This window comes from Engystomops pustulosus, chromosome 10, assembly GCF_040894005.1.
Source record: "Engystomops pustulosus chromosome 10, aEngPut4.maternal, whole genome shotgun sequence".
In the NCBI taxonomy this organism is placed as follows: domain Eukaryota; kingdom Metazoa; phylum Chordata; class Amphibia; order Anura; family Leptodactylidae; genus Engystomops; species Engystomops pustulosus.
Window position 1 is genome coordinate 32,312,231 of NC_092420.1, and position 13,683 is coordinate 32,325,913.

Below are 13,683 nucleotides of genomic sequence, written 5' to 3' on the forward strand. Positions count from 1 at the left end.
GACTATTATGTGCCTTTATCCTGCATTTTTTACCCAATGAGCACACTCTAAGGGCAGATACACACAACCATATGTTGTCTGTTTTGTGAGCAGTCGGCATGCGGCTGCACTAAATGCCATTATTTTTAAAGGATCAATGTACATGTCCATTATTTTAATAGAGCGAACAGCCGTTCTGTAAACGAGGTGAGCTTGTCCTAATGTGAGCTCTTTTCACTAAGCTGTTGTCCAATAGAAGGCAACTATTGAGTCACACTTATGAGCATCACAAAGTTTACAGTAAAATTTGTTGAACATTATAAAAAAGGATGCCAGGCGGATGCAAAAGCGCACCGACACATCCGATTTTCCTCAACCTTGGTTTTCCTCAACATAATTCTAAAGTTTTCGGGAATCCTCAGTATTACTTACCTGCAGCACTGCTGCAGAGGTGCAAGAATAGACAAGTCATCTTGGGAGTGACGCCCAAACCTAAGAATAAAAAATGGAGAGATGTTATTCTCACTTTCAATCCTTCAGAATTGCTTTTTGTTATATTTTAAAACTTTTTATGAGTAAACATGGAAATCTTGGGGTTTTAATTTGGCCACAGACAACATCTACATAGGTTTTCTTTAATTTGCTATGTCAGTAAATGTTTGCTTACACAATCCCAAGAGTCTGCTGATACATCACCCCCTTTCCTCAGAGTGCATATAAAAATAAAGACACTAAATTTTAAACATTTTAGGTATCAACTTTTCCAAAATATCTAATAAAATATAGAATTATCAATTATGCTAAAAGCTGTAAATGGGCGACATGACCGATCAGGCCCGGCGTCAGCACCCGGCTGACCTGGGCAAGTGCCGGGGCCCCAGAGCTTCCAAGGGGCCCACCACGACCATGTTCGGGCTCGTCAATTTAAAAGGCAGCCTCCGCTGATTGCAGGCCGCATAGGAGGTGGGCAGAGAAGGACCTTGGCAGCCCCGCCCTGCCCACCTCACATGTGGCCGCTCCGCCCTGCCCGCCTGCCCTATCCAGCCCAGCCCACCCGCTTCACCTGCGGCCCGGCCCGGGCGCCTTCCATCTCACCCGGCCGAGCACTTCACATCCGGCCCGGCCTGCGCGCCTCATGTACGGCCCAGGCCGCACACATCACAGGCCTGTCCACCCTCTCCTACGCGGTCCCCTTCCACGTCGCGACCGAGTGACATCCAGCTGGGGTAAGTATAATTGCTACATCTGTAAATACATGTATATGTTGTATATGTGTTTATGTGTATATATGTATATATGTTGTATATACTGGATGTATGTGTATATATGCTGTATATATGTGTGTATGTGTTGTGTATATACTGGATGTATGTGTATATATGTTGTATATCTGTGTGTATGCTGCATATACTGGATGTATGTGTATATATGCTGTATATCTGTGTGTATGTGTTGTGTATATACTGGATGTATGTGTATATATGTTGTATATCTGTGTGTATGCTGCATATACTGGATGTATGTGTATATATGCTGTATATCTGTTTGTATGTGTTTTGTATATACTGGATGTATGTGTATATATGTTGTATAGCTGTGTGTATGTGTTGTATATACTGGATGCGTGTGTATATATGTTGTATATCTGTGTGTATGTGTTGTATATACTGGATGCGTGTGTATATATGTTGTATAGCTGTGTGTATGTGTTGTATATGCTGGATGTGTGTATATATGCTGTATAGCTGTGCGTATGTATTGTATATACTGGATGTGTGTTTATATATTCTGTCTATCTGTGAGTATGTGTTTTGGTATTTTAAGTTTTTGTTTTTTTAATGTTGCTACATAATTTCACTGTTAAGGAGTCCACTGTGGCTCTATCGCCCAGGGGCCCACTTAAACCTAGAGCCGGCCCTGTGACCAATGCATGTAACGTCATTGGCCTGAGAAGATGCTCTCCCTGAAACCCCACAGCTTCTTCAAACATCTTAGGGTGATGGCGTTTTGAAAGCGTTTTTGGTCCGATTTTAAGCAGTCCCTCAAAAAGCGCATGCGTTTTTGACAGGTTTGACCAATTATCTTAATTGAAACTGGTCAAAAACGGATGCGTTTTCAAACAGATTTTTGACGGACTGCTGAAAAACGGGCCAAAGACGTGTTCAAAACGCCACGTGTGCCATCACCCTTATTAATGGAGTTGAGAGGTATCAGACCCCCACTAAATAGTTGTTCACTTAACCTAATGATAGGTCAATAATATTATAATCTCATAAAAATCCTTAAAGCTGGCCCAACCTGTAAATATTAGCAGCACCAGCCAGGTGTCCAATGTGCATAGGGGTGTCCTGACTTCACCAAATGGCAGATGTCAGAGTAAAGAAGGATCAGTAAAGAAGGATTCTTAGGGAAACTGACAGCAAACATGCTTATTTTTGTATTCTGTAAAGTCATCTGTAGCTACATATGGTGAGGACTGTTTTCTCCTTATATTCATAATATTTTTAGAGGCCAAGATGAAAGGTTAATGGTACTGGGATCTTAGGCTCCAGCCTGATCATCTTACCCTCTCCCGTTGTCCAGATGCAAAAGGAAGGTCTCGTTTCCAAACTTTTCAAATGTCTCATAATGATGGCGATCTTGGTTTCCTTATTGGAAAATACAGAACACTACCATTAAATTGTGCAGAGCTTTACAGATCATGGGGTACATATACAAATGAGGCATATCATAGCAATAACATGGTCAGATAAGGACCCTGTTCCCAGAGCTTAGTCTATGCATGTTTATACAGTGGGTACAGAAAATATTCAGACCCATTTACATTTTTCACCCTATGTTTCATTGCAGCTAATTGGTAAGATCAAAAAAGTTCTTATTTTTGCTCATTAATGTGCACTCTGCATCCCATCTCGATAGAAAAAAACCCTGAAATGTAGATAATTTTGCTAATTTATTAAACAAGAAAAACTAATAAAATCCCATGGTCGTGAGTATTTAGACTCTTTCCTGTGACACTCATATTTAACTCACACTGGGGCAGATTTACTTACCCGGTCCATTCGCGATCCTTCGGCGGGTTCTCCGACCCCGATTCGGGTCTTCCGGCAATTCACTAAGGTAGTGCGCCCGATGTCCACCAGGTGTCGCTGCTGCGCTGAAGTCCGTCGGAGTTCACTGGAGTTCACCAAGCTATCCTGGGTGCAGGTAAGTGCGTGTCAAGCGACACATCTTTTTTTTTTAATTCAGCGGTTTTTCCGAATCCGTCAGGTTTTCCGGCGGCCACGCCCCCGGTTTACGTCGCGTGCACGCCGGCGCCCATGCGGCACAATCCGATCGCCACAAACCCGGGTTAATTCGGCGCAAAAAGGTAATATTCGGGAAACCTGACGAAAAAAAGGGATTTGGCCCCTTAGTAAATGACCCCCACTGTGTCCAATACCTTCTCATGCTCCTTGAGATGGTTTTACTCATTTGAGTCCAGCTGCGTTTAATTAAACTGATTGGACTTGATTAGGAAAGGCACACGACTGTCTATTTAAGTCCTCAGGGTGCGGTCACACGTCGCGTTTACCGCATGCGTTAAAAACGCATTGGAATAGCTGGAGAGTGATTTGCCTAATTAAACACCTCTTAACACTTGTGTTTACAAAACGCATGCGTTAACCGCGATGTTAACGCATGCGTTAACAATGCGTTAACGGTTGCGTTTTGTAAACACAGGTGTTAGCAGCTGTTTAATTAGGCAAATCACTCTCCAGCTATTGCAATGCGTTTTTAAACGCATGCGGTAAACGCGACGTGTGACAGCACCCTCACAGCTCACAATGCATGTCAGAGCACATGAGAGTCATGAGGTCTAATGACCCTAGGCCAGTGATGGCAAACCTTTTAGAGACCGAGTGCCCAAACTACAACAAAGACCCGCTTATTTATCGCAAAGTGCCAACACAGAAATTTAATTTGTGATTTATACTCGCTTCTCTGTCACAGTTTTCATTGATACCAGCACCTGAGGACACCAATAAAGCAGGAAATAGTCCCAGGTCGAGCTGTCACTTTAAAATACCTCTGTGCACAGCAAGTCCTGGGCTGTCTGGGACTGCAGGAAGATATCTGGAGTCATATCTGGTGATGGCCTGAGTGCCCACAGAAAGGGCTCTGAGTGCCACCTCTGGCACCAGTGCCATAGGTTAGCCATCACTGTCCTAGGCACACATCTAAAATAACAAAGCAGTGGCTTCAGAACAACTCTCATTCCTGACTGGTGCCAGAGCCCTGACCTAAACCCAGCTGAGTCTCTGGAGAGACTTGAAAATGGCTTCCTCCAACTTTCACCATCCAACCTGAAGGAACTGGAGAGGATCTGCAAGGAAGAGGCAGAGGATCCTCAAATCCAGGTGTGAAAGACTTGTTGCATCTTTCCAAGAAGACTCCTGGCTGTACTAAGTCATAAACTGCTTCTACTCAATACTGAGCTAAGGGGCTGAATACTTATGACCATGTGATATTTCAATTTTCCTTAAAATTTGAGTTTTTTTTCTGTCAAGATGGGGTGTAGAGCGTACATAAATGAGCAAAAAAAAAGAACTTTTTGGATCTTACCAATCGGCTTCAACGGAACAATGAATGGAACATTTAATGGGGTCTATTTACTTTCCGTAATGTAAGTTTGTTTGCTGAGGCTGTTTTAATAAATTTTGTTTTTTAAGATGTATATTATATATCATAACAATACCCAAATGTGACATTACTACAATGCTTTATTGTGACAATGCCATATTGTGGCATCACAGTTGACAAGAAAATACCCCATTGTTACAATGTACTATTGTGACATCAGAATTGCGCGCAATATAAATAAAGGAATTATTATTATTTATTATACTTTGTGTAATTCAGGGTTATAGTTTGTAATTCCTTGACTGTTTGTTCAGTGAATTGTAATGTTATAGATTTAAAAAAAAAATAAAATAATATTATAGGTTAAATATTAATTAGGTTAATTCTTGCAATCCAAGACAAATTAAAATTTGCAGTTTTATGTAGTTTAGTCTTAATACATGTAATTAAATCCCCTGAATTATGCTCCAACAACTTGTCTAGAATATGTGAAATAAAGATACCTGAATATTGGAAATCCTTAATTAAGAGTTTAAAAGGAAATAAATTACTTTGATAAGTTGACCTTAAATTTTTCCCCTCTATTAATCACCATTAGTTGGTATTTATTAAGGTTTATAGTAAGAAATAGCCGAGTAAGTTTCAATGGTGTGTATTAGCTATCCTGATATTTCAGGATCAGTACATGTGCACACTATGTCGTCAGAGTACAGGTATATTGTGAATTTACCTGAATTTACTTTAGTAAGCAGCTCCTAGAGGGATTATTTGGGTGACAGGTCCTTTTTTAAATTGTATAGTTCAAAAAAATTATTTCCACTGGGTTGTATACTAATCTACCCTTATATTGTATTTTTTCTATCTTATTGTTTTGTTTCATTTTCTTTAGTCTATTAGCTAACATTTTACCTACTCTGTCTCCCAAAGCATAATTTTTTGCTCTAATTTTCTCAATTCTCTCAAGCTCCTCTTTAATCGAATCTATTAAATTTCTTTTATGTTCAGTTTCTAATAATCTGATTTGGTGTAAATATGATTTAAATTTTAGTTTCTGTTCTTTCTTCTTCTTCCTTTGTATTTGCTTTGCCAGTTCACTCATAAAAGCAAAGATATAAAAGGTCATCAGACTTTTCCTAATTTATCTTACCCATGAAAAAGTCCAGTAATGAAAGATCTATTAGGTCCAGAAGTCGTGTTCCCTCATCGTAAGGTGGTGTTACTTTTACTGTTTCACAATAATTGGGGTTTGTCTCCCAGCTAAAAGGAAAAATTCAGCAATATTAGATTGACTGATCCTATTATATAGAGACCCAAATTTAGGCAAGAATATCACAATAACTTGCTATACATATTCTAAGCCCCGGGACTTCACTGCGGGCGCTGGCAGGGAGCCTATTAAAGTTTGTTATGGCATATTTCACTAACAAAGTAATCCACACGTTTGATAAAAACAACATTTCTATCTACTGTATTGTGTCTATAGGAACTTACCGTATCTATAGGAAATGACCCCTCTGGTGACAGGTTCCCTTTAAAATGATCCCACATAACTATCCACAGCATTGCAAATACTGTTCTATACACATTACTGCACATCAGCCAGCAGGTGGCAGTACATGCCTATTAATTTGATAAACAGTTGTTTTGCACTGAAGTCCCATGTGGCTTAAGCTTTAGGAGTTGGTCATAAAGTATAATCAAGGTGCATATTATATTTATTATTGTATTCTAGGTCAACTTATGGGTATGACACATAATCTGATGCAATTCCAGTCTATCAGGGATGCAAAGGCTTTTTGTTTCACCTTTCAAAAAGGATCTGTCACTACTGTAAAGTATATAAACAGCATATTTTATACATATTGGGGCCCTTATATACTAAGGGTCGCGGATCACACTTTCGTTCTTCCGGTTTCAGGATTTGTGCAGCTTTGACAGGTATGTAACAGGGGTTTGTGCTGGGATCGTGTCGCACATGAACAGATTTTGGCGCCGCTGCGCTGGCTTTCATGCGTCAGAAATCGGGCAGTGAGCCGTCGGAAGATGCGACTGATTCGGACTTAGCTTGTGATTTAACTTAAGATTGTGTCGCAAGACTGAGCACTTACATGCACCAGGAAGAAGAGGGTGAACTCCGGCGGACCTGAGCAGGAAAGCGACACATACAGGATATTGTGCGCACAATCTTAGTGAGTCGTCGGACAATGCACTTTCGTGAACTCTGCGGACCGGGTAAGTAAATGTGCCCCAATGTATTGATTTTGCATAGACATTCAAAAGATATAAGCTTTATTGGTTTTAGTAAAATCTGGGTATACTAGCCAAAGTGGTGATCACTATCTATGGACCATTGGGGAATTATCCTACATGGATGGGACAGATTTGTCAAAAGTGTTTTATAAAAAATAGGGGGAGATTTATCAGAAATGTCTGAGAGCAAAACTGTTCTAGATGCCCATCGCAACCAATCAGATCTCAACTTTCAATTTCCCACATTGGTTTAGAAAATGAAAGCTGAGCTCTGATTGGTTGCAAAGTCAGACAAGCCATTTTTAAACTTCATTAGTTTTATCAAAGTGTCTGATGCTGGATGCTAAATCTGTCGTGGTATAAAAGTGTCTATTTATACTTTGCACTAGCTATTAATTTCTATAAATTTCCGGGGTTTTAGCATCATTTTACCTTGAAGCCTGTCCCCTTTTTGGAGGTCATGCTCCTTTTGTGATACGTGTTATAAAAGTGTCTTAAACTCTTGAATTTTTGGTGCAAATTACAGAATAGAATTCTGTTGTATACAGATTGGTAGACCTGCCCCTATGTTAATTATTCTAAATGGTAAAAATACATACTAAGTCCCCTTTCACACTAACGTTAGTGGGACCGATATACGGGACCGATATCTCAGAAGATGATCCCTGTAATGGAGTAATAAAGGCATCAGTCTAACAAGTCAGGACTGATCTGCAGTATCTGCCCTAAACTATACATCTCCATAGCACATTCTGCCAAATTAAATCCATTGACACATAAGCCCCCTCCCCCAAGTTTCACAGGAACATCAGATAAATGTGTGTATGAAATATGTTAGTGGTACAGCAACCACCTCAGCAGTTGTTTTTTATTTTGGACAATAGTTTTGATGTTTTAGTTACCCGAGTGTTGTACATCTTTATGGTTTTAGTGAGAAATGCATGTTATATAGTTTACGGTGGAGACAGATGCTCTGTAACATTCCACAATTGATTTTCTTCTACATCCAACTAGAAACCAAATACTTACCTTTCCAGACAAGCTACTGTAATCTCTCAAAGTTAGGCCATTACGGTTCTACAATTGGCATTCAATACTAAAGGGACCCCGTGTAACTGATCACTCCACTGAGGTTATCAGCAACTCAGGTTCATAGGTTCACCAGTAAGTTCAGAAGTCCACAAGTAACACAATGGCCAAAATCTCTGGTTATAATTGCATTTTCCCCTCTAGTCAGGCTGCAAAAAATAACATGGGATAACATGGGGCAGATTTATCAAGCCTGTCAGAAAGTCAGAATATTCTTAGTTGCCCATGGCAACCAATTACACTTCAGCTCTCATTTTACCAGTGCTCATTAATATTTTAAAGGGGAGCTGTGATTGGTTGCCATGGGCAACAAAGAATATTCTGACTTTTAGACAGCTTGACAAATCTGCCCATATGTGTTTCAAGAGTATTATGTGTTTTAAGAGTAAATTTATGTTCTGTTGAAACTAACTTGTAAACATTTTATATTTTATGTGTCGTAACTCAAGCTGCCATTGGTTCGTACCTCAGAGCATGTAACTAATGACAAAGTTTACATAATGGCTTGGTCTGCAGCTCTCACTTTAGTCACATGTTAATGATGAGTTTGTGTGCATGCAGTACATGTGAGACACATTTCTACAGCACACATATTGCTGAGCTGCTAATGCATCAGAGCCAAACAGGCTCCCAAAGAAACAAGCCAGCCTAGCTGACACTTAGGTCCATGGCTGTATTACTAAAACGTTCCTGCAACTAAGGACTATTGCCAACACTCAAACCAGCCAACAGACTGACTTGCTAGACACAGGAGACCTCGCTGCTGTTTGGACTGTTTGCCATTAAAGGAACTGTACATTTTTACCAAGTAATCACAGTGTATCCAGTGTGAATCCATGGTCTGCTGTTAACACCAAGGGCATCCCTTCCTCCACCTGCCAGGGATTGAACAAATAAATACACCTGGAGTGCCACAGGGGAACTAAATACTATTCTATGTCCTCCCCTCCCTTTCCTGCTTCTACCCTGCTTTGCCATACTGGGATTAGGTTAAGACCAAGCCACTGTGACACCGACTGCAACCACTTCGACAAACTGAGTATTTGGTCATCCACTTGGCAAATGAGGTTCAATGTGGATAAATGTAAGGTTATGAACCTGGGGACCAATAATCCACAGGTAACACACGTAACATATGAGTAAATCTAGGAAAGTCCCTTGTTAAGAAGGACCTGGGTTTACTAGTAGATCACAGAGTAAATAACAGCATGCAATGTCAATCAGCTGCCTCTAAGGCCAGCAAGATCTTGTCATGTATCAAAAGAGTTATGGACTCTGGGGATAGGGATGTAATATTACCACTGTACAAGGCATTGGTTCGGCTTCACCTGGAATATGAAGTCCAGTTCTGGGCTCCAGTCCATAAAAAGGATGCCCTGGAGCTGGAGAGCCACAAAAATGATAAGGGATATGGAGGGTCTCAGTTATGAGGAAAGATTAAAACAAATTAAAAAGAGACGACTAAGAGGGGACATGATTAATTTATATAAATATATGAATGGTCCATACAAAAAATATGGTGGAATGTTGTTCCAGGTCAAATCAAAAGACAAGGGGGCACTGTCTGCATCTGGAGAGCCGAATGAAGGGTCTAGATGTCTTCCTACATCTAGATAACATTGACGATTATGTTATATAGAATTGTTTCCACGAAATTCCATCCTCCTCCAATCCCTTCACTTCCTTGGTTGAACTTGATGGACATGTGTTTTTTTTTAACCATAAAAACAATGAAACAATGTAAAGGTGAAAAAGTGATAACCAGATAGGTCCCAGGATAACGGCCTTGGTGGTGGTCCAAAGCCATTCCATCAGGATAGCATAGTGGGTTCATAGTCCACTGTTTGTTACAAATGTTATCCAGCTCTTTAGAGGTTGTTAATTAATACTTTTTGTAGATGGGGAATGGCTTATCACGAGGGAAATTAGTAAAGTCAGTTTTTAACACATCTGTCCTGAGCAATTGTTCCATTTTTACTATGCAACCCATCTAATGAAGTAGGATTATAAAATGTTTTAAATGGTTGCATGTGATAAATATGGTGTACAGATTGCTAGGCAGGCTAACCATAACCACACACCCAAAAGTTGAGTGAAAGGGGTAAAGGAATTCTAAATCTTTACTCACTCTGCCTTTTTACTTTTGTGGTATGATCGTCTCCAAGGGCTGCGCCAAGATTTTCTTTTGGCCAGTGCAGTATCTGGCAAGAAAGCAGCCACAGATCCTTCCAGAAGGTCAGGCTTACCACACAGGGCATGTTCCGTGGAGCAGTAGTAAGAACACTCACCATAGAAGCAGACATTATTAGCTGGAAAGAAATGACAGAGAATGTGCAGTAACGTCCACTTATTGCTGTCCTGTAAATATGCAATGATTACATGATGGTTATTGTTAATAGGAAATATTCAAAGACTGTATCTAAACTAGAAACATTACCTCAAACCTAGTGGTTTATGTACATGTTCTTTACAACATTTTATAAAGTTGCATTATTTGTGATGAATCAGGCTATGTCTAAATGTTATTTTTATGGAAAACCTCATGATATACACAATGTTAGTGTGATAGGAAAACATAGCTGATAGGAATCATACAAACAAGAAAAAAAGCAAGAGAATAGACAGGCGGTGAACCATTCTGTCCCTAACTACTTGCATATGCTACCCTAGATGGTAGGTGACAACTGGGTAATGTTCCCTTCCTGCATCAAAGTGAACCCGGATAAAACAAAATACAGGGGGAAGCTCATACAAATATGGTTGACGCAAAGAGGTCTATTCAGAACAAGACAAGAGTCAAGAATAGAAAAAAAACTGAATAAAGAAATATAGAATATACTATCAAGCTCAAAAGGAGACTTATAGCCAGCACTAGGAAGAGGGAAATAAACTTCTTATGGGATATCAGAGTCCCGGTCCAGACATGTTTGACCCAAACAGAAAAAAACAGAAATGCAGGTATGTGAATGGAGATAGCATCTGTCCATCACAACAACCTTAACTGTCTGCAACCCAGAACAAAATCAGCAGGAGACAGATGGGTGTAATGGAATTCATCCAGGAGTAAAAAGAGGCAATGTTCATACTAGTGCAAAACAGAATCCAAAGAAGTATAAAATCAAAGTCAACAGTGCATCCTCTGCTTTACTTTACGGATAGAGGATGGCACTGAAGCCCAAACGGACGCAGAGGTCCATAGTCTTCCACTGGCAGATCGAGGCCAGACAAGTATCTATTTGTCCTCCGGCTGGCTTTGATGTGTCGGTATATCATAAAAAGGGAAAAGAAGACTAGACACTGTCAATTTATCCTGTGGTGTATAGTAAGAAAAGTTTAATGAATGCCATAAGAGTCTTTCGGTTGTGGGCGCCACCATGTGACAATGGCCTTGTAGAATATTTCCATCATCCTTTATTTGTGGAAATCTCACTACTACTTCTCGCCATGCCATCATGCCTGTGTGGGGAGCAAACAATAAGCTGGGGTGGTCTATATATTATTTCTATTACCATTCATTGCCAGGATACCCTCATTGCCAGGATACCCTAATCGTATATTACATGGCATCTCACTGTTTACCTATACATTGGGATGTATCAGAGCCTTCAATCAAAGAAATCCATAGGGAGTTCTCCTGACGTATAACCTGACCTCTACCCTGCTATATACCCTGACGTAGGCTCCAAACTTAATTTGAACATAACCTCTATTTGATCTCAATTGCATCTGCAGGGACTAATTTAAAATTTTCTCAGTTTTCTTTTCCCCACCAAAAATGTCTAGAAAGCGAAGACTGAAATGATAAAAAGGCCAAGGACGTTACATAGAAAACAATGATGCAGTGGGTTTTCTGTGGTCACATATTCTGGGTTTCTGCCGGCAATGATTATACAGATACATATGTAAGTGGTTGCTTGCCTTTGTATGAATCATGAATCATCTGCTATGAAACCTCCTGGCACATGCAAACACTGAAGTAACAAAGGAATGTACGGAGTATGGATTTTCGGCAGAAAGTCCCCTCTGTGCCCTGTAACTGGAAATATTTCCCATCTGCATTTCAGTAAAAAGGTCAGTAAAGGTGTCATGGTGTATCCATGGAAACAATGTTTTGTCAGGATCCGAACAATATATAGAAGAAAAAATAATATATACAAAGGTGCACAAGTATAGCCAAACCAAAGAAAGGAATCTGCCAAATAAAACAGTCTATACTAATGTGAGAGTGAGCAAGTCCCATATAGCCTACAACAGACCATAGGGCTTAAACACTAAGGGTCGGGGATAGCTCTTTTGTCGGACTGTGCGCTGTTTTCGGGATTTGCACGGCTTTGACGGGTACTTAACATGTGCCTGCTCTGGGATTGTGTCACATGCGATTGGAAGGGGGAGGGGGGTGTCCGTCAGACGATCCGACTGATTCCCACTGAGCGCGGGATTTAACTTTCAAATTGTGTCGCAAGCCCAAGCACTTACATGCACCAGGAAGAAGAAGGTGAACTCTGTTGGACCTGAGCGGGGAAGCGACACATGCAGGATATCGGGCGCACAATCTTAGTCAATCACGGCATAGTTCATTATTGATGGACAATGCACTTTCGGTGAACTCCAGTGGCCGGGTAAGTAAATGTGCCCCCCATGTATTCATATGGCCACAGCAAGAGAAGAGGCCAAAACCATGTGAAAAGAGATGTTTCTCCAGTGATGTCACTGTCCTAATATGTTCTCCCCTGCTGAGTGACGTATGCACTTGTCGGGGCTGCAAGAAAGGATGCAATAAGCTGCATCCGCTCCCGATAGCTGCCTTTTGCATATACATTGATCAGCCAGAGGCTGCATGATGCGAAGATATAGCTTCCTAAGTGTTTCCATTCTGCTTTTTTTTGGAGGACAGGACATATAGGGGCTTATGTACTAAGGGTCCCGCGGATCGCACTTTCGTCGGCTTTGCATGCAATCGCGCTGACTGTCATGAGGCAGAAATGGGGGGGGGGCTGTCGGACGATTCAACGGATTTTGACTGATTTAACTTTTAAATTGTGTCGCAAGACAATGCACTTACATACACCGGGAACAAGAAGGTGAACTCCGGCGGACGTGAGCGGGATGCAAATCGGGCGCACAATCTTTGTGAATCGTGGCAAAGTTCATTCTTGTCGGACAATGCACAGTGGGATTGCGCAGGACCAGGTAAGTAAATGTGTCCCATAGTGAACAGGCAGAGGCAACAACTATGTCTCTGTCTGCCACTATTTTTGGCCACTAACCGAGCCTATGTCTTAATCTGTGGAGTTTACACAAAAATAACTTAAACTGGAGCGATGGTACAAAGTCACATGAAATATTTCATAACAATTCCACTTCTCTGCTGGATATATGCTAGGACTTTTTATGCATTTTTAAAAAAAAAAATCCCAGTCAACAAGTAGAACCAAGACAAGTTGTACATAAGAACATTTATGAAAGGGACAATGCCACTTTAATGAATCTTAAAGTCATCAGCTCTGTGTCTCTTGTCCTGTCACCTCTACCTGTTGGAGCAGCTCACAAGGATCCATCCCAGCCTTTATCTAGTCATTTCATACATTAATCATTATAAAATCATCTTTTCTTTATTATGTAAATGAGGCTGGTCACATAGTCAGAGGCAGTGATGTCACTCCTGTTACCCCTCCCCTCTCCTCCCCTGCTCATGTCTGTGTGTAATGTATAGTAAAGCATTGCTAGTGTGTGTGCTGCATC

General features: G+C 40.7%; 1 protein-coding gene across 1 annotated transcript in view; it reads right to left on the reverse strand.

Annotated features, from left to right (window-relative positions):
- LOC140104035 (extracellular serine/threonine protein kinase FAM20C-like) overlaps nucleotides 1-13,683 on the reverse strand; it is a 33,310-nt gene that overhangs the window by 6,475 nt on the left and 13,152 nt on the right. Inside the window, exons 6-9 of the mRNA XM_072127374.1 lie at nucleotides 10,070-10,250; nucleotides 5,750-5,859; nucleotides 2,546-2,627; nucleotides 412-471 (exon numbers count right to left, since the gene is read on the reverse strand). Of these exons, the coding sequence (XP_071983475.1) occupies nucleotides 412-471; nucleotides 2,546-2,627; nucleotides 5,750-5,859; nucleotides 10,070-10,250 (433 nt within the window). The remainder of the gene's footprint in view (nucleotides 1-411; nucleotides 472-2,545; nucleotides 2,628-5,749; nucleotides 5,860-10,069; nucleotides 10,251-13,683) is intronic.